This window comes from Mesocricetus auratus, unplaced genomic scaffold (genome assembly GCF_017639785.1).
Source record: "Mesocricetus auratus isolate SY011 unplaced genomic scaffold, BCM_Maur_2.0 Super-Scaffold_100014, whole genome shotgun sequence".
Taxonomy (NCBI): domain Eukaryota; kingdom Metazoa; phylum Chordata; class Mammalia; order Rodentia; family Cricetidae; genus Mesocricetus; species Mesocricetus auratus.
In genome coordinates, this window is record NW_024429197.1 from 7,835,647 (window position 1) to 7,863,614 (window position 27,968).

General features: G+C 50.2%; 1 protein-coding gene and 1 non-coding gene across 4 annotated transcripts in view; one reads left to right on the plus strand and one right to left on the minus strand.

The window, feature by feature from the left end:
• Positions 1–512: 512 nt before the first annotated feature.
• LOC121144242 lies at positions 513–616 on the minus strand. Its single transcript, XR_005881556.1, has one exon. It is a non-coding gene; the product is annotated as a U6 spliceosomal RNA (small nuclear RNA).
• A 9,931-nt stretch (positions 617–10,547) lies between these two features.
• Positions 10,548–27,968, plus strand: part of Grhl3 (grainyhead like transcription factor 3) — a 32,691-nt gene continuing 15,270 nt past the window's right edge. The window contains exons 1-4 of one of the 3 annotated variants that reach the window (XM_040756361.1): positions 10,548–10,779; positions 22,704–22,890; positions 25,249–25,310; positions 27,213–27,558. In XM_040756361.1, the coding sequence (XP_040612295.1) occupies positions 10,763–10,779; positions 22,704–22,890; positions 25,249–25,310; positions 27,213–27,558 (612 nt within the window). In that variant the 5' untranslated portion in view covers positions 10,548–10,762. Of the gene's footprint in view, positions 10,780–22,703; positions 22,891–22,966; positions 23,011–25,248; positions 25,311–27,212; positions 27,559–27,968 lie in introns of those variants that run through there. The other 2 variants (XM_040756362.1, XM_040756363.1) reach the window with 2 other exon arrangements.

Sequence of the window (27,968 nt, forward strand, 5' to 3'; positions counted from 1 at the left end):
TGCTGTCACTTTATACATTATATCAAGCCCCATGATAGAGTCATAGTTCCTCTGCTCACCCCTGCAGGGAAACTTCTGTGTAGACAGAGTGCTTTGACAGAATTAATAGACAGAAGAGAGAATTCATGATGGGGAAGTCTAAGCAGTAAGATTTTTATTTTTAAATTCAAACTAGGTGAAACAAATAGATTTTCGAAGCAGACATGAATAAACTTTGGCAGAGGGATCCACCCATGCAATCACTATCAGAATCAAGATCTAGATTTTTACCCAGACTGCCCAAAAGTGCACATTGTGCCCCTTTGAGTTAGTTGTTATATCCCCCAAAGAAGCCACAGTTTTGATCTTTACCTAATGGTTTAGTGTTTTCATTTTTATTTTTGACAGGGTCTCACTATGTAGCCCCAGCTGGCCTGGAACTCATTATGTAGGTGGGAGTGACCTCAGATTCACAGGGATCACCTGCCTCTACCCCGCAAGTGGAGTGAAAGGCATGCACACCATGCTCAGCCAAAAACATCAGCTTTGTGAATTTGCGTGTCTTCCTGGCACAGAGGACACACCAGTCATCTCTGTGTCGTCCCGATTTTAATAGATGTTCTGCCAAAGGGAGCACTCCATTTCTGAGGGAGTCTTGCTGCTCAGGCTGGCCTTGAACACACAACCCTTTTGCCTGTACTGCTTGACTGCTGAGATTCCGGGTGTGTGCTCCCATACCTAATCAGTCTTAGACTTCATGTACATAGAACCATTCTGAATGTCCTCTGTTTGTACCAGGCCTCTATCCTTTCACAGGGGGTGTGGGCAGAGCCTGCAAACCATGGATGGTTTAAGCAGCATCGGAAGCAGAGGGGGAATAGAGAGGCAAAGGAGGTAGATTCGGAAAAGGTGGGAAGAGAGGAGACATGGAAAGGGTACCTGTGACCAGAGTGAGGAGTACAGGACTAGCCTGGGCATTCCCTGGAATGTGTTTGTGGCTTCCCTGAAATGATCTGAGAGAATTCTGTATTTCAAGCACCGGATAAAATGGAGGAGTCTCAGAGTGAGGATGGGAGTAGGCTCTTTTGGCTTCACCGGCAGAGGTTTTCACTGGCTGCTGTTCATTCATTGATTGTTTCTGGGACTCAGATTATTGTCCCTTATATTTCATCCCCAGCTTTGGCTGGGGGGGGTGTTGGTAAATCTTGCCTGCTGGCCATTCCAAATTCTATCCTCAACCCCAAATTCTGGAACATTCTTGTTTTCTGGTAACATTCTTACCATATCTTAAGAAAAATCTTCTGTATTATGTTTTCCCTAAGGATTTGACTGGTCAGGCCTGATCTTATTTTCGAGGCTGGTGACTCAACCCTGAGAAGCAGGCTATCAATTGATAGATACAAGATCAACTCCATGCCAGGTCTATTGGTTATTACAGAAATGCATGGAGGATAGAAAAGCAAAGTCCTGGGTTAAAGAAATTTTAAAAAATAAAGCAAAAAGCGGGCTTCTTACTGCTGGACTGTGTAGGATTAATTGCCTTGTCCATTTCCAGGAGAGTCGTGGCTTCAGAACCTCGGGATGCCTTGCGGGGTTCCCTGGTAAGATGTCAGAGAACCCTGAAATAGGTCAAGGCCAGGAGAAAGAAGTCAAACTTCCCAGGGGGTCTGAGTTGGAGAAAAGAACCTGGAGTTAGAGGGACAGGCCATTCTCCAGGCAGTCGCAGAGACAAAGTGTGGCGTGAAAGACTCTGTGGGAAAGGGGGAGGGACGCCGGTGGCCACAGGATGGGACAGCCACGGCAAACCCCACTCTCTGTGCCTGCATCTGGCGCCTTACTACACACAGAGCATGAGGTAGGAGTACTCCAAGGTGGCCACTTAGGTCTACTGGGAAGCAAACTGGGAAGGTCTGCATCCCTTAGTCTGGGCAGCTCCCCAAAGGGACTCCATCAGGCTTGTGTGTGAAATCATCGCTGGCTGCAGCCACGGTTCTGCAGAGCCCAGGGACTCACCCAGATCCCAGCTCTACACTCTCCTGAAGCCAGTCTCTGCTGCCCTGGGCCTCAGCTGCCCCACTTGACAGAGGACTAGGACACTATGAGAGCTGTCGCTACAATGTCGGGCACAGGGGAGGGGGACTTGCTAAAGGGCTCAGGCTCCTTAGTGAGAGCAATTCCCCTAAAGCCCATTGTCTCTGTAAAGGGAAACCTGGAGCCTTAAAACAGTTAAATGGCTTTTTTTTTTAATGGAAGTGGGGGTAAAAACTGGTAGAACAAGTTAAAGTGGCCTGTATTTTATTTTCTGTAAATCCCACCCATGTCAACCCCTCAGGGTTCAAGCAGGGCATCAGAATGACCCAGTGGGGACCTCCCCCTCCCCGTCTTTGGGGCTAACTTCCCTTCCAATCCCATCATTTGTCCCAGCTGGGTGAGACTTGGCTGGAGCTTGAGGAGCGTGTCAGAGGTCATCAGGACTCCCAAAAGATGATGTCTTTTTCCCAGGTGAGGCCTCTTTTATGGTGACACAGAGCATCCACCAGGCTTGTGGGACTCCCTCCCTGTCATAAACTAATGCTTGGGGCTGACTCACTCCTTAGGCCCCTCTGTGTTACGACCTTTGTTTCCCAACTTCTATCTCCCGTGGAGCCTCACTGTGGCTCCAGGTAGCATCTTGGGGTCTTTCAAACGGTTCCCCTGATGGAGAAGTCTCTTCCTTTAGCTGTCGGACACTGTGGCCTTTGAGGATGATATTGAACTCAGAGTCACAGTTGATGAGCGAGGGTTTAAACCTCAGTGTGTCTGAGTCAAGAGCTTGTCACCATTACCACTGACAGAAGGTGCACGTTGGCGGCGCACGCCTTTAATCCCAGCACTCAGGAGGCAGAGGCAGGTGAATCTCTGTGAGTTGGAGGCCAGACTGGTCTATAGAGCAAGTCCAGGACAGCCTCCAAAGCAATACAGAGAAACAACTAAAAAAATGTTTTAACTTAGACTCTTCATCATCAATGCCTCCAACCTAGCTTGCAAGCTTCAGGCAACCCCCCCCAAAGAATGGAGAACAGAAGAGGGTGAAACTGGTCCCACTCAATTTGGACTGTGTCTGTGTTGTCATTAGACTAAGGACAGCCAAATGAGATCCTGTGACTCTAGAGTGGATCACCAATTCATTCAGGGGCTGTTGAAATATGGCCAAACCACCAAAGCCACAGACTAGAGAGTCAGATCACTGTCACCCGCCTATCAGGACATCTTGTCTTCCCAAGATGTGTCTTCAGAGCCCTTCAGTGGGTAAAAGTGCTGGTGACCTAAGAAAATACAAATGATGGAGCCCATTGTGCAAGGGGAGGGACCAGGGCCAAAGGCTCATCTCCACACCATTCGATTGCTTGCTGCTGAGGCGCCATCGGACTTCTCAGGAACCTGGGCACAGAACAACAGTCATGCTCACACCCTCAGAGGCAGGGGAATGTCATGACTAAGCCTCATCATCAGGCATATCTGCCCAGGGTTGAGGGCCTTAGGTGGCAGATGTGAAAGAGACGAACACTCCCTGTGCTTCGGGGTGGCAAGGCATACCCACCCCTGGTGATAAGAACGATAGTCAGCACTCACAGGGATGGAACTAAGGGCTTTTGCTTGGTTGCCTCAGCTGCCAAAGCCTCACAGGGTAGGAGTCATGCCTGCCACTCCACAGACTGAAAAGGACTGAGAACTCTTACGGGGTCTCAACACACACAGAATTCTGTAAAATTTGATAACAAAATTGATTTGGCAGAAGTTCATGGAAGGAAACAAAGATTTCCTGAAGGAGCTTTGTGGAATTTCCCGCCAGCTTCCAGGTGGGCAGGACCACGTCTGATTCACTTCCCTCCCCTGCATGTGGCAGATGGGACAGCCTGGACCTGGGAGCCCTGGTTGGAACCAGTCCTTGGCCAATTCCCTTCTGTGGTTCTCACAGAAAGCCCCCGGCCTGTCTCCAATGGAGGGGACGGCATGCCACAGGACCGTTTGCCTTAGTAATGGCAGGATTAACAGGGTTTTCAGACTGTACTCTTATTTGGAAGTGGGCAGGGTCTTGTTATAACCAACCTTTCTAGACTAGTGATGGACTCTAGGTACATGTCCCCGGGAAGAGGGCTCTCTTGGGACCCACACGGCTGAAATGGCCTTTCCAACAAGCCTGCTCCTTCCAGGACCTGGGCCCCAGTGGGCCCCTCCCTCTGGCTGCCTCCAGTTCCAGCCAGTTCCTGGCCACAAGGCAAGGACCCATACCCAATACTTCTGCACTCTATACTCTTCCCTGTCCAGCTCAGCACAAGCCGGTCTGATTGGCTCCATTTTAATAACTGTAAAATTCCCTTTTTCTGCTTACAAAAGAGGTCATGTTGACAGACTGGCAAAAATAACAAAATGTAAATTGCACCTGCTCCTTTTACGTACAGCTTCCTGATATTTTCCTTGCTCCTTGTGAGGGAACTCTACAGATAGGAGCAGACCAAGTTATGAAAGGTAGTGTAAGGGAAATACTTAAAGCCAGGGGATCAGAGCATGATGACGGCCCTGCTGGGGTCACCTCAGGCCAAATGTGTCACTTTACTCACAGCTGTGGGGGTTGAATGAGGACTCTTTGTACTGCAAGCCTAGTGACGGGCATCCAAGATGCCAAGGGTGCATCCATGGCCCCCTCCTGGATTATATCCTGGTGTCTGACTGCATTTGTTGCTTTGTTTTATTTCTCTCAGCCTCAGTGAAGGGCACACATGTGAACTGATTTTTCAGGATCAGAAGTGGGGTTCTGGTAGACATCCTTTAGGGCGCAGAGATGATTCGCCTCGACCAAATGTCTGTGAGTAAAATTGCTAGACTGAAGGACAGCCTGTGAGGTCCGCATGGGCCTGGTCTTACCCTTGCGGATCCCGGTAGTGTCTCCTTCATCCTTATCAAGAATGATCAGGAAAAACAACTGCTTATATGTGAGGGGCCGAGAGACCGTCTCTCTTTTTAAGGCGAGACTTCAGGGTGACTTTGGACCAGACACACTGGAACCATGAGGCAGGAATGTAGGTGGTGTCCACGGTAGAACTGATACAGATCTGAAGAGCACTGTGTGAAAAGCGGCTGAAGGTATCTCACTCCTGCCCAGGCCCTGACCCCTCAGTGACGCAGCTTCCAGGCCAAACAAAGCCTTCAAAGGGGGGCCATGTGGGCAGTGGTGGCGCACACCAATCTTAGCACTTGGGAGGCAGAGGCAGGTGGATCTCTGAGGACAGCCTGGTCTACAAAGTGAGTTCTGGGACAGCCAGAGCTACACAGAGAAACTGTCTCAAAACAACAACAACCAAAGGGGTGGGGCCCCTTCTCTAGGCCTCCATTTAGGTCCCGTGATGATAGAGACAATCAGAGCAAACTGTAGAGCTCACGACAGACCTCCAGGGCCCTTGGGTCCACGCTGATAACTAGGGTGATGCTTCATCTAAGAGCCCAGGTCCTTTGCCTAACCAGAAACTCTCTCTGAATCTCAGCTAACCTACCAAATGGGGCCAGTAACAAATTCTGACTGTGGTGTTCCCTGGGAAAGATCTGGATACAGAGTGGACTGTTGCAAGGGAGGCTGGGTATGGATGCTGTGAACGTGGCTGAACATAGACACCAGAAACCAGAAACTGGTTGGCTGGGCCCCTTGCTAATCAGTACCCACCTATACAGCATTCCTTTATTAGGTACCGGTTTTTTGCCACTGACCTTCCATCAAGGGCTCATCTAACTCAGTCCTTGGAGATGAGGGATGATGCGGAAACTTACAGATGTGAAATCACAGGCCCAGGATGAAGACCCTGAGATACACTAAAGAGGGGGACACGGCTTTTAACTGCAGGGGTCTCCCCTCGTGGGTGAGGGGAGAAGGCAACAGCCACCTTGTGCAGGGGGTTAAAACCTTTGGTAAATTATACCCATATTTCCATTTGTTCAACAGTTATTCATTGACCAGCTGTTGTGCTGAGGGCAAGCGCTGTGTAAGACTTCTCTGTATCAATCCCACCCTGTAGACGCTTACAGCTCCCACAGCTCCTTTATACAAAATGTCAATCAACTTGTCAACTTTCATCCTGATCTCCCCTGCCCCCCCATCCCCTTTGCCTGTCAATCCATCCTAGGCTCAAAGGACTGTTTCCAAGGCTCTGGGGCAGGCAAACCTCAGCATGGTTCTGTCCTGGCACCACACAGAGAGCCTTAGACGTGACATCACCTCCCTCGGCCTCTGCAAGATCATCCTGATCACAGAGACTAATTTAAAGGTCAAGAGTCACATGCTGCACACATCAAGGGTGAGAGCACAGCCTGGTCCACTGGAGCCCACTACAGTTTTAACCCCCACATCAATGATGGCGAGACGCTGAGCTCTGCAGTCAGTGAAGGGTTTTGGCCAAGGTCTCTGGCAGCTGGCTCCACAACTCATAGTCTTCAGTAAGGTAGAAACAGTCTTACAGGAACCAGGCCCCTCTGAGAAGGGAACCCTGTTCCCCACTCTTACATGGAGAGGTTCTAAGTAAGTGCCACAGAGTTACTGCTTAACAAATGACAACAGTCATCATTGCTAAGTCAAGATCAGGTCTAACGTCTGTGCTCACTGCTTAGAGCTGGCATGTCAGCTGACCCCAAGTCTTCTTTTTGTTTGGGCATACATGTGCATGTTTGTGTGTGCCCAGGTATGTTTAGGCTTGGTCCATCTTAGATTCTTTGAGGCAGGGTCATAGGCCTGGGACTGAGTAGTAAGCCCCACAGACCTGCCAGGGATCTGCTTGTCTCTAACCCCTAACTCAGAGATTATAAGCATGTACCACCACACCTGGCCTTTTTTTTTTAATGTGGGTTCTGGGGATAAACTTGGGCTATGTTTGCATGGCAAGTGCTTTACTGACTGAATCATCTCCTGAGCCTTCGGTCTTGTCTCTTTATCTCCACCTTTGTCCTAGGAAGGCCAGGAACACAATGGCTATGTAGTCTGTAGGCACTAGTTTTGGCTTAATCACTTTCAGGGGTGGGGGTGCCAGGGATCAAAATCTGTGCCACCCAGCTCCATGCTTAGCCTTGTTAAATGATGGTGGAGCTATAGAACTGTGTGTGATTTCTAAGTATTAAAGTGTCACAGACTGCCTGGTGGCGGGGTAGGGGGCAAGGGACAAATACAATCTTGTCATTTCGGTTCCCAGGGAGCATCACTGCTAGGAATTCACCATTTCAGTATTTCCTTATAGACCAGCAGATGTTCATGAGCTCTGGACAGCCATGAAGACCCACGGTGTTATATGTAAGGGCTGTGAGGGGGGCCGTCACATTGAATGTAGTCGTGTGGCTGCAACCTTTGCAGGTGTACTGGCCAACGCTAACTTAGCATTGTGGTCCTCAGGGGTGCATCACACTCTTCCGCAGTGAGTGAACCATGACCAGTCATCATTGTGGAGAGGATGGGGAGGGATGAAGGGCGGGGCCACCCTCCAAGGCCACATGTCACCATGCCTGCAGGAACAAAGCAACTGTTCTTGATGATAGTGATATGTGAGACTGTCCACATAATGATTCACTCATCTTGTATTTTGGGAGTGGGGGACTCTGGCTCAGTCATAAACCTTAGCAAGTAGCTAGAGGATAGCCAGAACTTGAACCCAGAGCAGTCACCGACTTCATGCAGATCTAAAAGTAGAGTCAGAAAGACCTGGGCTCCAATCTCAGCTTTCATTTAGTTGCTTCTGCCTTTTGGCCAATCATTGAACCGTAGCCTAAGTTCTTCACTTATAAAACAGGGCTGTAATTTTCTTCTGTATATTTAAATGAAGTTTCAGTGGTGAAGTCTGATGAGGAAATGGGCTTTTCGAACCACAAGTACTAACTAGGTACTGAGTACCGTGCAAAAGCACTTTGCACGCACCATTTGATTCAACCCGATCGCCTTGTGACTGGGGTGTGATTTTGTACCCAAAATTCTGTAGGTGAGAAAACTGAGGTTAGATCTTAAGTTGCTTGTCCAACCTCATGGTGCTGGTAAGTGCCTGGGCTGGGATTTGAACCCAGTTCTGTTTCTTCTAGCAATACTATCCCCTAACAGAGGTAACTGACAGCAAATAGCAGCCATCATTAGTTAGTGTTATTTAGTGGGTATAACTATCATGTTACATCTGATTGGCTGGTCTCTACTTATAATTTCTTAGACAGAGCAACCAAGAACTGAGCTGTCCATGCAAGGGTAGTCATGCCAGACTCGCTGGCCCTTGGCTACACCATATCCCCAGGAGTAGGGAAGGCAGGCAGATAGGCTTGAGCAGTGTCACTTCAAAATCTTGGCCTCTATGAGCTGTGTCAGTGAAGGTCTGCGTTGGTCTTACCACATGGCTGTGAGGACTCTTGTGACCCTGCATGCTGTCTCCTGGCATCCTTGGTACCTATTCCAGACCACCAGTCCTTCCAGCTCATCCAGGGCACCTTCTGGAGGCTTCCTGTATAAGAAAGCACAAAAACACGCTCTGTTGATCTCTGATGGTGCTGTAACTACAGAGTCAGGACCCGAAGAGAGAGAGGACCCATTTATAAAGGCCAGCAGGCACAGACATGCCAACTGAAATCCCAGCACAACCCCCTCCCAAGCTCAGCCAGCATGAGTCACACCACAACCATTGCAACACAGCTGACAGAAACTCTGCAGCTGTCCTTGAGGTGAGTTAGATAGCTTCAAAGGGAAGTGTGCCATCCTTCGGACTGCAGAGGGCCTGCAGCTCCTGTCGGCACTGTCAGCTCTGTAAGTGACCGCTCGCAGATCCGCAGATCCGCAGATCCGCAGATCCGGCCTGCCGCTGCCTTCAACTACAGTGAGCTGTTTGCATCCCTGTTCCCTCATCTCACAGGATGGTGATGAAGTGCCAGACTCCCTTTTGGTAATGATATGATGCATACGAAGGTTTGGCAGAGCACCTACTGGGAGCTAGACACTGAAGCCAGCTCTGGAAGTGATCAAGACACTGCGCCTGTGGATGGGAAGACAGACAGCTTGATGGGAAGACTATGAGAAAGTCCGAAGGGCTTTGCAGAGAACAGAATAAAGTGGCGTGCAATCCAGGGACCCGATGTTAGCTTTCACAAGTGTGACTGGAGTGGGCTACTCCACAGAGCTGGCTGTATTAGCAGTCACTATGGCTTTTCACCATTATCAGGGCTCCCTGGGGGTAGCCTCTAAACAGACTTCAGTGAGGAAGCTCTCTGATCAGTCTTCGAACCTAGTACCCCATCCTAGATCTCCCTTGGATTCCAACTTTACCCCCAAAAAGCTCCATCCAGTTGTCAGATACCTTGCTTGCCTTTCCTCGAGAGGGAAGGAGAATGCCCAAGGTGGGGTTCCCTAGAATGCAGAGCAAAGAATCACTTTGCCAAGCCGGGGTGAGGGTAGGTGTGGGAAAGGGTAAATTTATGACTCCAAACTGTGTGCCTTAGATTTCTTTTCCCACTAACCCTGCTGGAAGCTCTTTGTTTCTCGTGGTACTTATGGCTAGTCTGGGTTCACCACCCCAGATTGCTCACACCATTCCTCCACCATCATTTCACATAAAAGGTCTGATTTCTCCTGAGTGCCCAGCCCAGAACCAAGCACTTACAACAACCAGTCAGCTAAGACTTCTGAGGCAGCCACCTTCAACTTTTCCATCCTTTCTAGGCTGGCCAGAGGCATGTGGTCTGCCCACATCCCATTGAGATTGGCATCACACAGGATGAAAGGCTGCCCTGCCCTACTTCCCCACCCCTAACACACACACACACACACACACACACACACACACACACACACACACACACACACACACGGGGGGGGGGGAGCAAACTCCTCCCAAGCAGAAACCAGGATTTTCTTTCTCTGTTGCCCCAGAACTCAGAGTGAGGAGACCTTGCGCACCTGGGTGCTCAGTAAATGTCTCCTGTGGACTGAAGCCACTAACTTCAAGGAGCAGCTAGTCTCGTAGACGACTGCACAGGGCTCTGACACTACCACTAGCTCTCACCCTTAGGCAAGTCCCCTTACCTCCAGCCTCCATTTCCTCCCTCTCCAGTAAAGGGCGTGGCTGGGGGAGGGGGAGAGTTGACAGTAATACCACCCTAGCTGGTTACTGTGAGAATCAGAAGAAATCACTTGGATAACAAAACTAGAACCCATAATGTTACCTGAAGGGGCAAGTTCTGGGGGAAAAAAGAGAGAGAGAGGTACAGAGAGACACCTGCTCTCTTCTGTGAGATTTTCCGGAAAAAGAAGGTGAATATAAAGAGATGTGATGTCTGTGGGGAGACGTTTCTGGGATGCAGGATACGATCTGGAGGTGGGCTGAGACTTCCTTTGAGCCAAGTACCTGGCTGTCTCTGTATTTTTCCTCTAGTTCCGAAGTTCCTTCCCGACATTTGTCTCCTCCCTCCTCCCTCGTCTCCACCCCCTCACCCCCTCAGCAAGGAAGGAATTGGCCAACTCCACCCGTTCAGCCCCCCAGAGCTCCGCCCCGGCTGGTGGGCCAAGCGTTAACAGCTGCACCTGCTGCGATGTACCTGCAGTCAGCACCTGTGCTTACAGCCAATCAGCGCCAACGCCGCAGGGAGCCGCTGTCAGCAAAATCTCATCACCCAAAGCTCAACGTAAATCAAACACTTCCCTGAGTAGGGAGGGAATGTCCGTGTCAGAGAGTTAGAGACGAGCGGGCAGCAGCGCCTGGGTGCCAAGAGAAAGATCGCTGGAACCCGACCTCGGAGAAGGAAGATGTCGAATGAACTTGAGTGAGTACAGTGGAGGATGCCTAGCCTCCCGGCCTGGGCAACATACCGAGGCTGGCTGGGGTTTCCTGCACGGGGGAAGAGCCAGGAGGCCGGCGCCAGGATTCACACGGCAATTTGTTAAGGGTGAATGAATGGGCTGACGATCCTGCCCTGGCGTGTTGAGGCACGTTCAGCTCTCTATCTAGGGCTGACTGTTTCCCTGGGAAAATAGTTTTTCTTTCTGTCTGTGCTGAGCAGTTTCGAGGAAGGGAAACGCAGTGCTGGCTGAAACTGTGAATCTTGGCATCGCGTTTTGATACTCTGAGGGGACCGTGGAAATCAGAGACACTTCAGCCCGCTGGATGCTTTCTCTGTTCTTGCCAAAGGGAACTTCTTCGAGGTGGCTCTAGGAGCTGTCTTAAGCCAAGAGTTGGGTTTCTCTAAAGATACTTGTTTGTTGAGTTGGGACAATCCCAAGAGAGGCTACCACAGTGTAGTGACTGAATACATGCTCTCATGTAGTGGCTTTCCTTAGGTTCAAACCCAGGGACTGTCCCTCCCAAGCTGTTCTTGAACAAGTCGTTTGATAAGTCGTTCAGACTTAATCTGAGCTTTGTTTTACTCATCAGAAAAGTGGGAACAGGGATGCTGTTGTAGGATTCTTAAGTGTGCTGAAAGCTGTAAAATGCTTACCAAAGAGCAAGGTCTGAAGTGAAATTTAATAAACTGTGGTCAGTTTTACCCAGGGGCAGAGGTAGTTCTAAAGCTGGAGAAGCCGAGGAGTGATTTTCGGTGAGGTCATCTGTGTTGCCTGGCAGGTGCATTCCTGCCTACATCTGGGATTCAGAATCCCCGACTGACTGATGCTGACCTCACTCTGGGCCTCTGTTTCGGGTCCAGACTTAGAGGATGGGATAAGGTTAGGGTGTGGACAGGGAATTAGCAGAGTTCTTAAACACCATCTTCCCCTTCCTCCCATCTTTGTGAGCAGATGCGAGAGTTGAATGGTTTTTCCTTCCCTTCTGTAGTTCTCTCTTTGGAGCGTTTCCTGGCAGGTTAAGTAAGAACTTACACACTTACAGGCAGAAGATTTGGTGGATCCTAAGTGCAGACAGGATTCCATCACCCTGGCTGGTCTTAGGTGTGCCTGGCTCAACCAGCTTCATTCACTATGTTCAACCACTGTTTCTTTTTTAATGGAGTATTGGTACAATGTGTCGACAATCCCACCCCAATGAAGGTAAAAGTAGGAACCCTATGCTGGCACCTAGGTTCAAGTCCCAACTCCTCCTCTTACTACCTGAGTGACTTTGGGCAAGTCACTTTATCCAAGCCTTACACATAGACTGTGACCAATAGCACTACTGGGATATAATTTTAGAACAGTGATTGCTTTAAAACCTTGTAGGAAGCATGTCAATAATGCCTTTCTCACTTTATGGAGAAATGATCAGTTGGATTTCTGAACCCTCTTGCTTTTTAACGTCTCATACTTTGAACACACACACACACACACACACACTCGAGATACATCCCCAGTACAACTTAGACATGCTAATTAAAGCTGCCAAGGCTGTAGACAGTCTATTCAGGTTGCTCCTTAGGGGGTATATGTCCTGAAGCTGGCTTATTTGCACAGGTTTTCTGCTTGTCCTTAATGGTTTGGGTTTGAAGTCAGATCCGCTGACAGTAGAGGCTTCTCCATTCCTGGAAGCCTGTACTTGTGTGTAATTGCAGGCCAACTTTGAAGCTACTGTTTGCGATTTTAATGGCTAACCCTGGGGGTTCAGCTGTTCCTATAGCTGGTGTGTGTGTGTGTGTGTGTGTGTGTGTGTGTGTGTGTGTGTGTGTGTAATGCTTGGCTTGCAAAGCTGCTGCTGGTGCTGTTGTGGCCTTGATCTTGATGTGGTCTTGCCTGGAAAATCATGCTAGGCCAAGCAGCCATCTCCAGCCCTCAGAGAACGAACAACTTGTTGGGCCTGGGGCAATGGTGAAAAGGTTTGAATTTGCTTCAAGTCAAATTGAATGGGTTTGCCCTCCCTGACTCTAGCTTCCTCACTGGTAAAATGTGGACTGTGAACACACCTACCTGGCAGGGAAACACTGAGCTCTGCTAGTGAACCACCTGGCCCACTACCCCATTCCTAGGCCCCTAGTGGGAGGTGGCCCTGGAAAGGCCAGGCAGAGGCCAGCTCCAGGCAGCTGGTGGGTGGTGAGCATCCAGTCTTTCATGTGGTCAGACCCAGCGCCTGGTGTCTCTGCCAGCCACCCTGGGGCTTCCAGCCCGCAGCCTAGCAATACCAGGCGAGAGCAGAATGCAAGGGTTCCTAGGGCTGTGGCCTTCTAGCTTGGCAGGGAAAACACCCTGGACTTGCACATTGTCTGGTTAAGTGGGCTGCCAGGTGACCATTGGCCTCTTCGGACTCTCCTGAGTGTCCTATTGTGTGCAAGGCTGTCCAAGACACCTGCTGAGGGATGGAGGGCTTCACCACCTTTCCATGCACAACTGGTCCAGCCCGAGGACACCATACCTCAGCACCCTGGTGTCTGCATCCAGCAGCCCAGGGCCTCTGCTATTGGGAACAGAGACTGGAGAATGACCCACAGAGATAGGCCCAAGGCTAGAGGGCTCACAACACGCCCCTTCTCCCCCTACCACCCTGGTGCGCAGTGCTGAAAGAGTTAACCCGGAGCGCCGCCCCGCTGCGGTTTTGTGGTCGAAACCATGATTGCCAGGAGCAAATTTTTGTCGTGCACGAGGTGTGTTATTAAAAGTCGGAGTTACGGGGTTGGTGAATGAAAAGTTAAAAGCCCTCATTAAGCTCCGGCTGTAAAACGGGGCGGAGAGGGGGCGGGGACAAGGGTGGTGGTAGTGGTAACGGCAGAGGCTGCGCATGCGTAATCTGGGAAGCGCGCCGACTCGGTGCTGTGCGGACCAGCTTCCCACTAGGCTCAGAAAAAAAAAAAAAAAAAAAAAAGACTGACAGTGGCCGAGCCCCGAGACCCCCGACAGCACATTAGGCGCTCTAACAAGCTCTTGGTCAGCACATCGTATTTGTCCTCTGTAACCTCAAGAGGGATGGGCGTGTCAAGTGACATTGATTTGATTGATTTGTCAAGATCTCCTGGAGGTCTCACCTGGATCCCAACCGCCAGAGACTAAATCTTCAGTGCCTAGGCATTAGGTATAAAGTTGTAGACCGATTTCCTGCTTTTGTTTTTCTGTAGTTTCCTATGTATGTATAAGAGACAGTGCCCCTGTGTACCCTGTCTGGAACTAAGTAGCTCCGGTTGGCTTTCAACTCGTGATCCTCCTGCCTCAGCTTCGACAGGGTTAGGATTACAGGTGTGCACCACCACACCTGACTCACATTCTATATACTTGTGTTTTACAAGCCTTTTAAAATGAGGCAAGGGAAGAGAGAGTTATTATCTGTAAGAAATAATTATTGGCTCATCCAGAACTCCATTCTCAGAATGGAGGGAGCTGCTTGTGACTCAGGGTGTAGCTCAGTTACAGCATTTGCCTGGCACATACAAGACACTGGGCTCAAACCCCAGCCCCACCACTAAAAGTAAGTAAATAAATAAAAGAGGTCCCTGGCTGTCTTCACATGGGAACTTGGATATGCAAATTCTTAGCCCTGCCCTAGATATACTGAATCAGAAACTCTGGAGGCGGGGCTGGCCATTATTTGTTTTAACAGGCCTTCCAGGCGATTCCGATGTGTGTTCAAGTTTTAAAACCACTGGTCTAGAAGACCAGATAGAGGACTTTTTTGGGAAAGGAGGCTCCCAGGTTGGCCACCGTCCTGCTGTGTCACTGCTGAGTCAGCCGACCCAGAGCTACCGCACCCCCACCCCCACCTCCACCCCCTCCCCCTCACTGCTCAGTCACACCTGTGTTTAAAGCAGCTATGCTGCTTGTGGATTGGTGACGAACTCTTCATATCAGTGTCTGCATGTAAAAAACAGTGGTTAGAGCCGGGCGTTGGTGACGCACACCTTTAATCCCAGCACTCGGGAGGCAGAGGCAAGCGGATCTCTGTGAATTCAAGGCCAGCCTGGTCTACAGAGCTAGTTCCAGGACAGCCTCCAATATACAGAGAAACCCTGTCTTGAAAAACCAAAAAAACTGAACCGAACAAACAAACAAACAAAAAAAGCCAAAGCAACCAGTGATTAGAAAAAAAAAAAAGACCAAAAAAACCCACCCACCTCTCAGGACCTGGGTGAGAAGGCCCCGGGCTGGTTGTGTCAATCGTTCAGCTCTTTTCCCTTTACCTGACCTCTCTCCTTCTCTCTATTCCATCTGCCACCTACCAAGGCTCAGTGGGTTAAGGCACTGGTCACCAAGCCTGATGGCCTGAGTTCAATGTCCGCGTCCAGATGGTGGAAGGAGAAACCACCTCCTGCAAGTTGTCCTCTGACCACACATGGTATTTATTGCACAGCAGTCATGTGCATGCATGCATGTGCATACACACACACACACACACACACACACACACACACACACACACACGCGCGCGCGCACGCGGACATGTGCACACATGTAAAGAGTATCCTTGGGTGTTCTCAAGGAGCCATTGAGAACTAGGGACAGACACTTAGAGGGTAGGATCAGCATTGTGTCCCCAGCGCTCGGCATATGCCACCGTCACACAATAACCCTCAGCATATGCCACCATCACAGAATAATCCTCAGCAAACGTTTGGTGAATGAATCATCGAGAAACTGAAGGAAGAGTAGAAGCTTTCTGAGTGAGAAGTAGATTTTGATTTTTTCCCCACACCTCAGTTGAACAGTAGAGAAAGAAAAAAAATCAGACAAGAAGCCAAGGGAATAGAGCATAAAAGAAAAATTCCCATACAGGGGAGAGTTTTTTTTAAGGGTAGAAAGTGAGTTTCTGGTATAATTAGGAAATGGCATGTAATTAGTTTGAACACAGCCAGCCTCGTTATCTGGAGCCTGGCTTCTGTCACCTTCCTCACCTGCATTCAGGTGGGGAAGTGGCCTGTGCTCTTGCCACTCAGCCTGGAATCTCCAAGAAGCTAGCCAGCTGCCAGGAAGAGGAAGGAGAAAGTGGACTGGGGTGACCGCTCAACGTGAGCGTCTGGGGTGGCGATAGTAATGGAATACTAGTCTGCATCATGGCATACGAGCGCTTGACCCATACTACCTCACCGACCTTTGACTAGTGATACTTCATGGACTCCCTGTAAAAATGAAAGACCACAAGTAGAAGTAACTTAGCTGGCACTTGGCACTTAGTGGTTCCTCATTGAATGATCCCTATCATCACATGAGGTGAGGTTCTCCCTCTCATCTTCCCACAGAGATGCCAGGTGGCTTGCTGAAAGTCACACAGCCTTACTTGGACAGCATTGGGGGTACACCCCTCCCCTCCAACCGGATAGGCATGCTGCCTCATTCAAACTGGGGCCTGTACTCCACCATGTCCCCCAGTGAGAGCACCTCAGAGATCCCCCTGTTTCATTTGGGCAAGGCACATTTCACAACATGTGCAGCCAGAAAACCAGATGGGCCATTGGCAAGCACAAGAAGCCTGGGGCGCCCCTGTCATGCTCAGAACACTTTGCGTGGGGCTGGCTGAAAAATGATTCCTCTGTGAACCGTGGTGGCAGGGCGTCCCTGTGGGTGACTGGTGAGTGTGATTGATCACTGCTGATGTAGCTGGGTGGCTCACAGCTGGGTTTGGCAAGTCACTAACTGGGTGTATCTGGGTGTCAACACTCAGTTCAGGTGGCCCCTGGAATTCTTCCTCCTTAGGCTTAGGGAGCTGGAACCCATCTTGCCCAACCTCTCTTGGGCTAGGTACTTCCATACGTGAGGCTTGAGGCTGCCCCCTTTGGCAGTGGCCTTCCTCCTGGATTACTGAGATGCCGGTAACACGTATGGTTATTGACCTCAGAGCTGGGTGGGGTGCTTCAAGACTCCTGTTCTGCGTTGTGTGTTTGTTTTTAGGTCTCACCACTTCTTTGGGACTTTGTGTCTAAGGTCTGCCAATACCTGGAACTGCCAGGATTCCAACAGATGGAAATGACAAGAGAAGGTCTCATCTACAGCTGGGGTGGCATGTCCCTAGTCTCCCTGGGGATCTGAAGCCTTGCTTCTCCACTCTTGGCTTCTCTGTGTTGGAATGTGCTAGAGTCAAGGCTAACTGGACATGAGACAGCTGATACCGCACCTGCCCCGTGCCAGGGAAAGGCTCTACCTGCCATGCAGTTTTCACACCCCTGCTGGCCACTAACAGAGGCCTTAGAAGCCAGGTCTAGAAGCCAGACCCGGAGACCTCCTCCCTGTTGATCAGCTTTCCAGCTCTCACTGGGGATGGAGGATGGAATAGCAGCCTTGCGGAGGCTCTTGACGCGGAGCTGGTGACCCCAGTTCCAGGCCTGGTGTGTCAGTACCACCTGGTAGCCTTAGGCGGATCAGTAGCCCTGACCACGGGTGTGTTCTGTGCTATCACACTGGGACAGTCATATCTTCCCTCCCTACCTAAAGGCACATTGCAGGACCTCAGATATGACAGCCGGATGACGGGTACGTGCTGAAAAAACAATACACTATGCAAATGAGTGGGATTATCAAATCCTGGACTTGAGGTTCCTCCCCAGTCGGCTGGCCTTCCTTGAATCAAGACTATACATGCAAAGTGCCTGCCTCATGCCCAGCACACAGTAGGGCCTGGCCTGGGCTGAGACTTTTGGCCTCGGTTCTCAGTTGGAATGTCTCAAGTCCTCCTCACCCAACATCTCCCTCTGCTCCCCAGCTCTTTCTCAATAAGCATCCATCATTAACTCCCCAGGGCTCAGGTCCTGATGAGCAAGGACTCTGGATTCTTCATGCTCTTCACCTATCTGGTATTAGCTGTCTGTCTTGCCTTCATCCTCCATGATGACAAGGAGAGCCCTGTCTTGCTGTCCCTAGGACAGGGTCTAGACCATGGCAGTCACTTAATAAATATTTGCTAAAATGACATGGGACACCACGCAAGTGTCCCAGGTTCTGCTATTCTCCTTCATCCCTTGGTGTAAAGGGGACTTATCTTGGAGTTCCCAGGCCAGATTCCCAAGTCACCTCCTGTCTCCATTGTCTATTCTAGGTTCCCAGGTCACCTGTCTCCATTGTCTATTTCGGGGTCTTTAAAGTAGGAATAATAACCACCATGTGTGTTGGGAGACTCCGCCAGATAAGGACTTCGAAAGGCAAGGCAAGGGGTTATTACACTGTCTCCCTTGTCTTTTGGGTAGAGCTGGTTTACAGCCCAGGGCTTGGAGGGGTGTGGTCATCCAGGGACCTCAGGCAGTCTCCCCTTTACTCTCATTCTGGAGTGCTGGGTGATGATGATGATGCGGGCCTATTTACAGTGCCATTATTGTTGGCAGGCTCATAAGCATATTTCTTATGTTAATGCATGTAATTCTCCTAACAGCCCAGGAGAGATTAACTCTGCTGAAAAGTAGCCACCCTGGGTGACTCTCTGTGATAGTGCTGTGCTCTCATTAATATTCTTCCCAGCACTTATCTCGAACTAAAATTAACTCACCTGCCTGTTTATGGTCTGTCTGCTCCAATTAGACAAAAAGTTCCATGGGAGCCGAGCCTTATCTGTCTTGGACTTGGCCGATTTCCCAGGGCCTAGAAAAGCCCTTGACTGGCACGCTGGAAACATTCAGTAGACCCATTTAACAGATGGGGAAATCGGCAGAGAAGGCTAGGTACCTTCCTTCTTCAAGAACACCCAACTCCTCAACTCATGAGGTTGTGTTTCTTTTTTCCCATGATGCACTGGGTTCTCTGGGCTGTGCCCTGATAAGATCTGAGGTGATCGCAAATGTGGCCCAAGGACAAGTCCTTTCCTGACTAGCTCTCCCGCTCTTTGTCTTGGACAGGGACATCAACTGAGAATCTAGGCAGAACCTAAGGAAGGTGACCTCATAGCTAGGTATCACCTGGCTTCCCCTTTGTTCTGAGCCGTCTCTGGTGAAAAAGGCTAATTCCTTCTTGGAAGCCCTTTCTCATTGAGCCTGTAGCAGCTCCTTCGATGTTCTGCTCTGCCTCACCCACTGGGTCCTCGGGACTTGTAGTTCTTCAAAAGGCCTTAAAGTGTGAAGCCCACTGGTGGCGAGAGCGGGCGTGGACACGGGACTCCAGGGTTCTCAGCTCCTGCCCAGAAACCCTTCTTATCATTGTCTGGCCTGCCCATGCCTCCTGCCTGTGTGGGTAGGAGATTCCTCTGGGCATTGTGGAGAACTGGTTCAGTGCATTCCATAGGAGGGGAATTTCCAGACTTGGAAAGGCACCTAGAGAGGAGGTGAGCGGGGCCTAAGAGCTGATGCCCGGAGTCCAAGAGATCTGAGTTCAAGTTGAGCCACCAGCACTTCCTGGCTGAGAGGCCCATAGCAGGGGGTGATCGATTGAGTCTCAGTTTATCCTTCTGTCAAAGGGGATAGTGGTACCTGTGTCTCTGGGCTATGTGTGTGACAGATGAGGCGCCACCCAGAAACAGTTGACATGGTGTCTGCCTATGGTAGATGCTTAAGACACCTCAGGGGCTTGTTATCAAGGAATCAGAACTTGGGGATCCAGACGGAAGCATTGGAGACCCTTGTAGCCCAGGAAGACCCCATATGAAAACTCCGTTCTTTGGTTTTGGATTATGACTTCATTGTTTTTTTTTTTAATTGTATTTACCTTACAAAAAAGGGTCAGAAAATGAATAGTCCTACAAAACTGAGACTGGCCAGTTCCTAGTCAGTAGATCAGGAGCGGGAGTCCAGACCCGTGCATGACCAGACCAGTAACACAACAGCCTCTCAGCACCTAGCTCCACGCCAGCCTTGAGTTGGTGCTGTGTGCATTTATTAAACACTTCTTATGTGCAGCCGTGGCTTGTGTGCGTTAAGCATGTATGTGCCAGGCAGGGCTCTAAGCATCTTCTCAAGTGTGAATCAATGTATCCAGTCTGCATAATCCGACATTCATGATCCTTAATTCATAAATGAGAAACACTGTGAGCCCTGGTCCACCTTGCTGACCAGTGGGGGAACAGGGAAGGTAGGGTCCCTCAGACGTCCCCTGCTTGTTCCATGCCACCTTAGTTAGGGAGCTCCCTATAGCCTGGGGCCTGGCAGGGGTAGGGGCTCATTCAATAAGTTCCTTTAACCCTAGTCTTGGGAGCCGTAAGGAGAGGCCGCTTCACACCACTTTGTCTCGAGGCCTCTTGATTTGTAGCAACAGAAACTCGGGTGTGCCTGCTCTTCATGCTCCTACAACAGGAAGGTTTCTGTCATTTCTCTTTCCTGTGTGACAGCTCCTTCGGCCTCCCTCTCATAGTCCCACACCCCTATACTTCAGGACCCAGTGGGATGGTAGACACTATCCTGGGAACCGCAGAAGAAGTGTCCCTGCAGTCCCCACAACCTGGGCCCAGTTTGACTGACAATTCCACTCTTGAATGGAAACCTGTACCTGCGGTTCACCTCAGGCAGCAAGGTGTACACTTCCTGTAAGTGGCTTCCAGAGGCCCCTGCCCACCCACTTGTCTGGCACAGCACCTGTAACTCCAGCACCAGGGTAGCGCCCTGCTCTGATGAAGACTTGGGTAGGGACAGAGCAGTGTAGCTAGTGGAAAGTCTTGGGAGCTAGATAAGCCCTAGCTGAAATCCTGGGTATGGGCAGGGGCTGTAGCTCAGTTAGGAGGGTGCTTGCCTATCGTGCACGAAGGCCCAGGTTCAGTCCCCAGCACCAGGTATGGTGGTGCACGCCTATAATCCCAGCACTTAGGAAGTGAACAAAGGAGGATTAGAAATTGAAGGTCATCCCCAGCTAAACCCCTAGTGAGTTCAAGGCCAACCTGGGCTACATGAAACCCTCTGTAAATAATAATAACCCTGGTTGGGGTGGTTGACTGGCTGGCTGACTATAGGCATTTTCTTGTTCTCTCTGAGTCCATAGTTCCTACATCTGTTAGGTGAAGCAAGACCACCTCCATGTAGTATCAGAGCTGCTGAGTGGGGACAATCCAGACCGTGTTTCATGGCATCTAGTGCTGTCCCTATGACCCTAGCAGCATAAGTCAGTTGGACCTACGTGACCCTTACAGAAAGGGATTCTGGGACACCAGCAGACCTGAACAGCCCACTTTGTTTTTGAGCTGGACAACTAGTCTCTCACTTGCCACTTCCACCATGTGCCCTGTGTCCTAAAACAATCATGAGAGCTTTGCAGGTGGCTGCACCGCACATTCCCAGTCATTCTGCAAGTGTGGTCCCTGGGCTACCCAGCAGCAGCAGCAGCAGCAAGAGTGTTGTTGGATGTTCACATTCTCAGCTACACCAGAAGGAGGGAATCGGAAACCCTCAGCCTGGGCATGTAGATCAGTTAGGAGAGTGCTTGCCCAGTGTGGTGAGGCCCTGGGTTCTAGCCTCAACAACACATGAACTGGGCGTGGTGGCACACAGATGTAATCCCAGCACTTGGGAGGCAGAGACAGGAAGATCACACGTTGAAGGCCATCCTTGGCTATGCACGTTTGAGGTCAGCCTGGGCTATGTGAGACCCTTTCTCAAATCAAAAGATTCTTGGGGTGGGCCAGCAGTTGTGTTTTAACCAACTGGACACATTCTCCCTGGTTCAAGAGTGAGAGTATGGTGTTACTGGGAACTTCCTCCACTCTCTAAGCAGTTTCCTTCCAAATGCAAACAGTAGCTGTGTCCAAACTGAGGGGACACTGCATGGACCGTGCTTAGGCTCAGTGCCCGAACATGGCCAGGGCACAGCAATGACAAGGTATCACTGTCTTTTGTTTTGAAACAGGGTCTCCACTCTGTAGACTGGAATTGCAATCCTCCTGCCTCAGCCTCCTGAGTACTAAGATTGTAGGTTTGCGCCTCCCCCATCCATCTCCTGCTACAGGTTAATTTTGCAACCATCCTTGTTCCCTGTATGCCTCCATCCCTTTCTCTGAGCCCATACAAAACAGCTTGTCCCTGGGCTACAGGGCCTTTGTATTTATCTGGGTGTCTAAGCACAGTGTCAGGGTGCCCCTGCCTCTGTGACCCACAACACACGTCAGTTCAAAATGCCACTCCTCAAGACCAGGCTGTACCCACTGGCTCTCTTGCTCTGATGATGTTTTTCTCGATTTGATAATCTGCAGGACTTTTGTGGTCTCAGGACAACCACAGGGGTCATGCTGCACTGTCTGGAAGTTTCATTTTTGGGAAGAGTATTGCCATGACTCCCTGTGAACAGTATGTGCCATGGCAGCACTCTGCGGAACTTCTCAGAAGCCTTGTAAGGTTGGCCAACACTGTAGTCCTTGTGTTGGAGATGAGGGCATCAGACCCCAGGTCTCCATCTTCTGCATAGCAGATCAATTTGGCGTTGATCTATAGCTGAGGCTCACTGCCCCATTGATCTATAGCTGAGGCTCACTGCCCCATTGATCTATAGCTGAGGCTCACTGCCCGAGGCAGCAGAGGAAGAGCATTCCTAGGGCTGGCACCTCCTGGCAGTAGCAGGAGCTGTTTCTTGGAGGCACTTGGAGCTAATTCTTATTTGTGTGTTTCTGTTTGCACATCCGTATGCATGTATGTACACATGCTTGTACCTGTGCTGGTACACATGTATATGTACATGTGTACGTGCATGTGTGTGGAAGCCAGATGACAGTCTTGTCTCATTCCTCACACACTGTCCATCTTGCATATTTTTGAGGCTGATGCTTACCTGGAACTTACCATCTAGGCTAGACTACCTGGCTAGTGAGTCTCAGGGATCTTCCTGTCCCTGCTTCTCCAGTGCTGGGATTACAAGAACACACTACTGCGTCTGGCTTTGTGCTCTTCATGCTTGTGTGGCAAGTGCTTTACCAACTCTCCATGCTCAAGTGACCCTCTTTATCTGTCTGCAGTTTCAGGTCTGTGCGACTGCTAAAGAATGACCCTGTGAGCTTCCAGAAGTTTCCCTACACTAATGAGGACGAGGCCTGGAAGACGTACCTGGAGAACCCTTTGACAGCCGCCACCAAAGCCATGATGAGAGTTAACGGGGACGATGAGAGTGTTGCAGCCCTGAGCTTTCTCTATGACTACTATATGGTAAGTTTACCACCTGAGCTTTCTCTATGACTACTATATGGTAAGTTTACCACCTGAGCTTTCTCTATGACTACTATATGGTAAGTTTACCACCTGAGCTTTCTCTATGACTACTATATGGTAAGTTTACCACCTGAGCTTTCTCTATGACTACTCTATGGCATGTTTACCACCTGAGCTTTCTCTATGACTACTCTATGGCATGTTTACCACCTCGGGCCATGTCCCCGTCTGCTCAGTGTGTCTCTGCTGCTGGGATCAGCACTCAGCAGCCTCTCAACCCTGGGCCTTTCAAATGCCATTTCCCTTTTCCTGATTAAATCCTACTGTCTGCCTGGGCTTCAGCCCAAATGTCACCTCATTTTCTCTTGGTGTGGGGAGTGGGGAAATACTCTAGGTCTCCATTCTGTATCACCAGCTTCTCCTGTCCATCAAAACACTGTGTGCCCACACATTTCCATTGCCCTACAAGACAGCTCCTGGAGAGTGGGCACACACCCTGACCATTGCTGAAGCCCCAGCAGCCACACTGCCCGCCACCTGGTGTACAGCACATATCTGTTGAACAGATTCCTGGCTTGGCCAAGCACACATCATCACAACCATCCCCAGTGGCCATCCTTTCTGCCCTGTCCCTTGGGGCATCCTAGCTTCCCACCATCCCCACCCACTACTCTAATCCCATCACCTCCAGCAGGGCTCTCCTTTTCCCGAGTGTCTTCCTGTCCTTCCTGCCTCTGCCACCATGCTGTCTTTTCCTGTCCCTTGAGCCTTGGCTTTGACTCTGGGGACTGTTGGTTCTCAGGCATGAGCATTGGGCCCTTTCGCCTCTGACCCAGTCATCAGCCACAACTGTGAACTCCCGACTCGGCACCCCCCCTCCGGTGCCTGACATTGCTAATGGAGTGCAGCATCCTGCATCCTCCCAGAGCATCCGTGAGGCCTCGGCGTCTGTGCTAGCCCACAGCTCTGTGCGGCCCTGCCTGTCTGAGTATCTGAACTGACACAGAGAGCAATGCTGTCTCGCACGGGAGGATTCCTGCAATAAGTCTGCCTGGATTTGTTGAGACGACTGGTCCTGAATATGAACATTCAAAGCCGCTTTGTGCAGGGGCGGGAGATGGGCGTGTGTGTCCATCCTAATACGGGGAGGAAGATGAATTCTCCTCGTGACTTCAGAGGCTTGGGAGGCCAAGGTATGTGGTTCCTGACAGGAAAGGCCCCAGGCTGTCTGTGGTCCTCATCCCAGGATAGCCTGACTCCTCCCCTGCCTGCCTCATCCCAGGATAGCCTGACTCCTCCCCTGCCTGCCTCATCCCAGGATAGCCTGACTCCCCTGCCTGCCTCATCCCAGGATAGCCTGACTCCCCTGCCTGCCATCTCCCCATAGACTGGCAGGCAGTCTCTGGATTGTGTCTAGCACCGGCCAACAGAAGGGAATTTGAATGGCTACTCCCGCTCAAGGCCATGATGGAAGCCAGAATTCTCCATCCATCTTCAGATCCCAGTCTGAGGTTCACAGGCTGAGGCTGGATTGTAAAATACAATCCAGTGCAAGAGGCCGTTTTCAGGGCTGTGCCTTTGCCCCTAAACCCTGCCCTGAGCACCTACAATTCTCTTTAGGGCTGATTGTGTTTTTTACATGTGAGGATATCAGGTCCAGAGGTGTTAAGTGCCTTGCCCAGGGACACACAGTCAACATGAGGTATATCTATGAAGGGAATCAAGAACTACACTGTTTGCAGAAGAGGCTCTGGCCTTTGGTCTCCCCACCTAGGTCATAGCAATGGTTTTGACAGAAGCTCAGGGTGGTGAGAGAAGTTAAATTAGAAAGCATTTTGTACAAGGTCTCACTTATACAAAATGCTCTCTTTAAAGATGGCTCAGAGGTTAAGAGCACTGACTGCTCTTCCAGAGGTCTTGAGTTCAATTCCCAGCACCCACATGGTGGCTCACAACCATCTACAATTCAATCTGGTGTATATGTAATAAATAAATAAATCTTTTAAAAAAAGAGCTGCTGTTCTTTTCCTATTAAACTATAGCTTTAGAATCTCCTTGAAGCAGGTATTATAGTCTCCTATTTAGTGTTTGAAGAAATTGAGTCTCAGAGAGGTGTAGTCATTTATCCAAAGTCACAGCGCTTTTAAGAGGTAAGGCCAGTCTGCCAGGCTAGTCTCCTCCCTCCCGTGCTCTCACCTGGAAAGCTCAGTGAAGTGCTTTCCACCCTGAAGCTTGGGGCTCACGCTCAGTGGTGGCTAGAGCACCAGCCCGCTTCAACATCTCCTCCATTTTCTCCCCAAGTGTGCCAGGCCCAGCTAAAAGCAACCCGTCAATCTTTCCTTCTTCTCTTCCCAGGGTCCCAAGGACAAGCGAATACTGTCCTCCAGCACCGGTGGCCGGAATGACCAAGGAAAGAAGTAAGGCTTCTCAAGGTCACCCCTGCCTCTTTAGACCCTTAACTGCTCTGCTCTGACAGGGACCCTTGAATGCAGGCTGATCTGCCTGTCAAGCATAAGGGCTGCTGTGCTGGAACCCACAGTACCTCTTGGGATGGCTATATTTTAACTTCCTTTGAGATCAGAAGACAACAATGTGTACGACTCAGCCCAGAGTCTACCTGTCTTTATGCTGGTGCAATAGGGAGGTTTCAGAACAACTGGTCCCTAGCTGGTGGTGTAGCTCCATTAGTAGAGTACTTGTGTACCAGGCATGAGGCCCTGGGTTCGATGCCCGGCACCATATAAAACCAGATATGCTAGTGCATTCCTTCATGCCTACCACCTCTGCATTTGAGACCTGGAGACTGGAGAATTGGGAGTTCAAGGTCATCGTCAGCTACATAGTGAATTTGAGGCTAGCCTGAGCTATATGTTGAGGCTAGCCTGAGCTATATGAGAACCTGTCTCAAAAAAACAAAATCTGGTGATAATAGCAGAAGAGTTTGGCTAAGTTGTAAATAAAGCTGTGCTTAAATACACACACACACACACACACACACACACCAGATCCCAGATGCTCATACCATGTGGGCTGGCATTTACTGAAAATACACTTCAAAGCCACAGCAGCAGGACAGCCTCAGAGGCAACTTTTCTGTTCACCTTCCAAACCCTCCTCCAAGGTGTCAGCTGACTCCTGGGATTCTGCCCCAGCCTTCTGGCCTTTGCCTGGCATCCATACCTCATGCCACAATGTCCTTGCAGAAAGAATCCTAGGTTGAGCATGGGCTAGTGAGGGCTGGGGTTTGGGAGGGCAGAATCCTGTCCCCTTCCTGTACTTCTTCTCTCCTGGTCAATGGGGACCTCACAGAGGTCACTGCATAGGGCCCACCAGTGGCTTCCAGAAAATCCAAATGTCTGGGGTGCCATTGCACCTCTCCACAGACCCAGTGTGAGCAAGAAGCTGGCTTGGGCACCCCCTGCTCTGCTGGAGTAGGGTTTGGGTGCACAGACCTCTCTAAAATGAATCCTATAATTCAGTAACTTCCAATCACAAGGGCTGTGTCTACGTCTTGCAAACTATTCAAAGCCCATGGGCAAATATAAAGTGCAGTCCTTTGCAGGTGAATTTTTCTTTGGACTACTAGCTCACAAAAAAATGACACAGAGACTTATTATTAATTATGAAAAACTCAGCCTATAGCTTAGGTTTGTCCCACTAGCTCTTATAGCTTAAATCAATACATTTCTAGTCATCTATGTGTTGCCACGTGACTCGTGGCTTTTACCTCTCCTCTTGCCTTTTATGTCTGTTCCCGTCCACCTTCTTCTTCCCAGAGCTCTCCATGTCCAGGAATCCCTGCTATATCTCCTGCTTAGCTATTGGCCGTTTAGCTTTTATTAAACCAGTCACAGCGACACATCTTCACACAGTGGAATCAAGTACCCCACAACTGTCCTATACTTGCCACACTGATGGTTTGGAGTAAATTCTACTTGACCTTTTTCTGAACACATATCCACTGTCTCACAGGCACACAGCCCCCTCCCAGACACACATGTCTCAGTACAGCTGTTTTGAGGTGGGCATATTTTGGCACAAGAATATTTGGCTCAGAAACAAACAGTTCGACTTTCAGTGTTTTAAGTTAACTACTTGTGTAATAACAGCTAAAGCAGGTTGTTCCCCCAGCCCAGGGCCTGAGTGAAAATCATTCCTCACACTTCCCTCCTCTCATCTCTGTGGCCGGCTGACCCGCTGCAGAGTCCTCCTGCTTAGAGTCTAGCTTCTCATATGCTGGGAGGGCCTGAGCCTTACACGGGGTCACCATGTCCAGCCTGCAGAGGAGGGGTGTGCTCACTTCCGCCGTCTCTCCCCAGGTTCTACCACAGCATGGACTATGAGCCAGATCTTGCCCCGCTTGAGAGCCCCACGCACCTCATGAAATTTTTGACAGAGAACGTGTCTGGAAGCCCAGACTACACAGACCACCTCAAGAAGAACAACCTACTAGGCTTGGAGGGGACTATACCGATCCCCAGCAAGACCACTGCCCTTCCCCCAGGTCCAAGCAAACTGGAAGCCGGCTCCATGGACAGCTACCTCTTGCCCACCAGTGATATATATGACAGTAGCTCCCTCAACTCATTATTTGAGAGCATTCATGGGGTTCCACCCACACAGCGCTGGCAGCCAGACAGCACCTTTAAAGATGATCCCCAGGAGGTGAGGACCTGCCCCTGAACCCCTCACAGCACCCCCTGGATATATGTGCACGCACATAAGGAGAGAAGACAGTGAGAAGTTCGGAGCTTTGCAATTGATGGGAGAAAGTTCTAGACCTAAGGCTGGGCTGCCACATACTGCTGTCCAAGTGTGCACTGCACAACCTGTGTGGCCATCTATGTGCAGCCCTGTGTGTGTACAGCCTGGTGTGGGTGCAGCCTGTGTGTGTGTGTGTGTGTGTGTGTGTGTGTGTGTGTGCGCAGCCCCATGTATATGTATGCAGCCCCGTGTGTGTGCAGCCCCGTGTGTGTGTGTGTGTGTGTGTGTGTGTGTGTGTATGCAGCCCCATGTGTATGTGTGCAGCCCCGTGTGTGTGCAGCCCTATTTGTATGTATGCAGCCCCGTGTGTA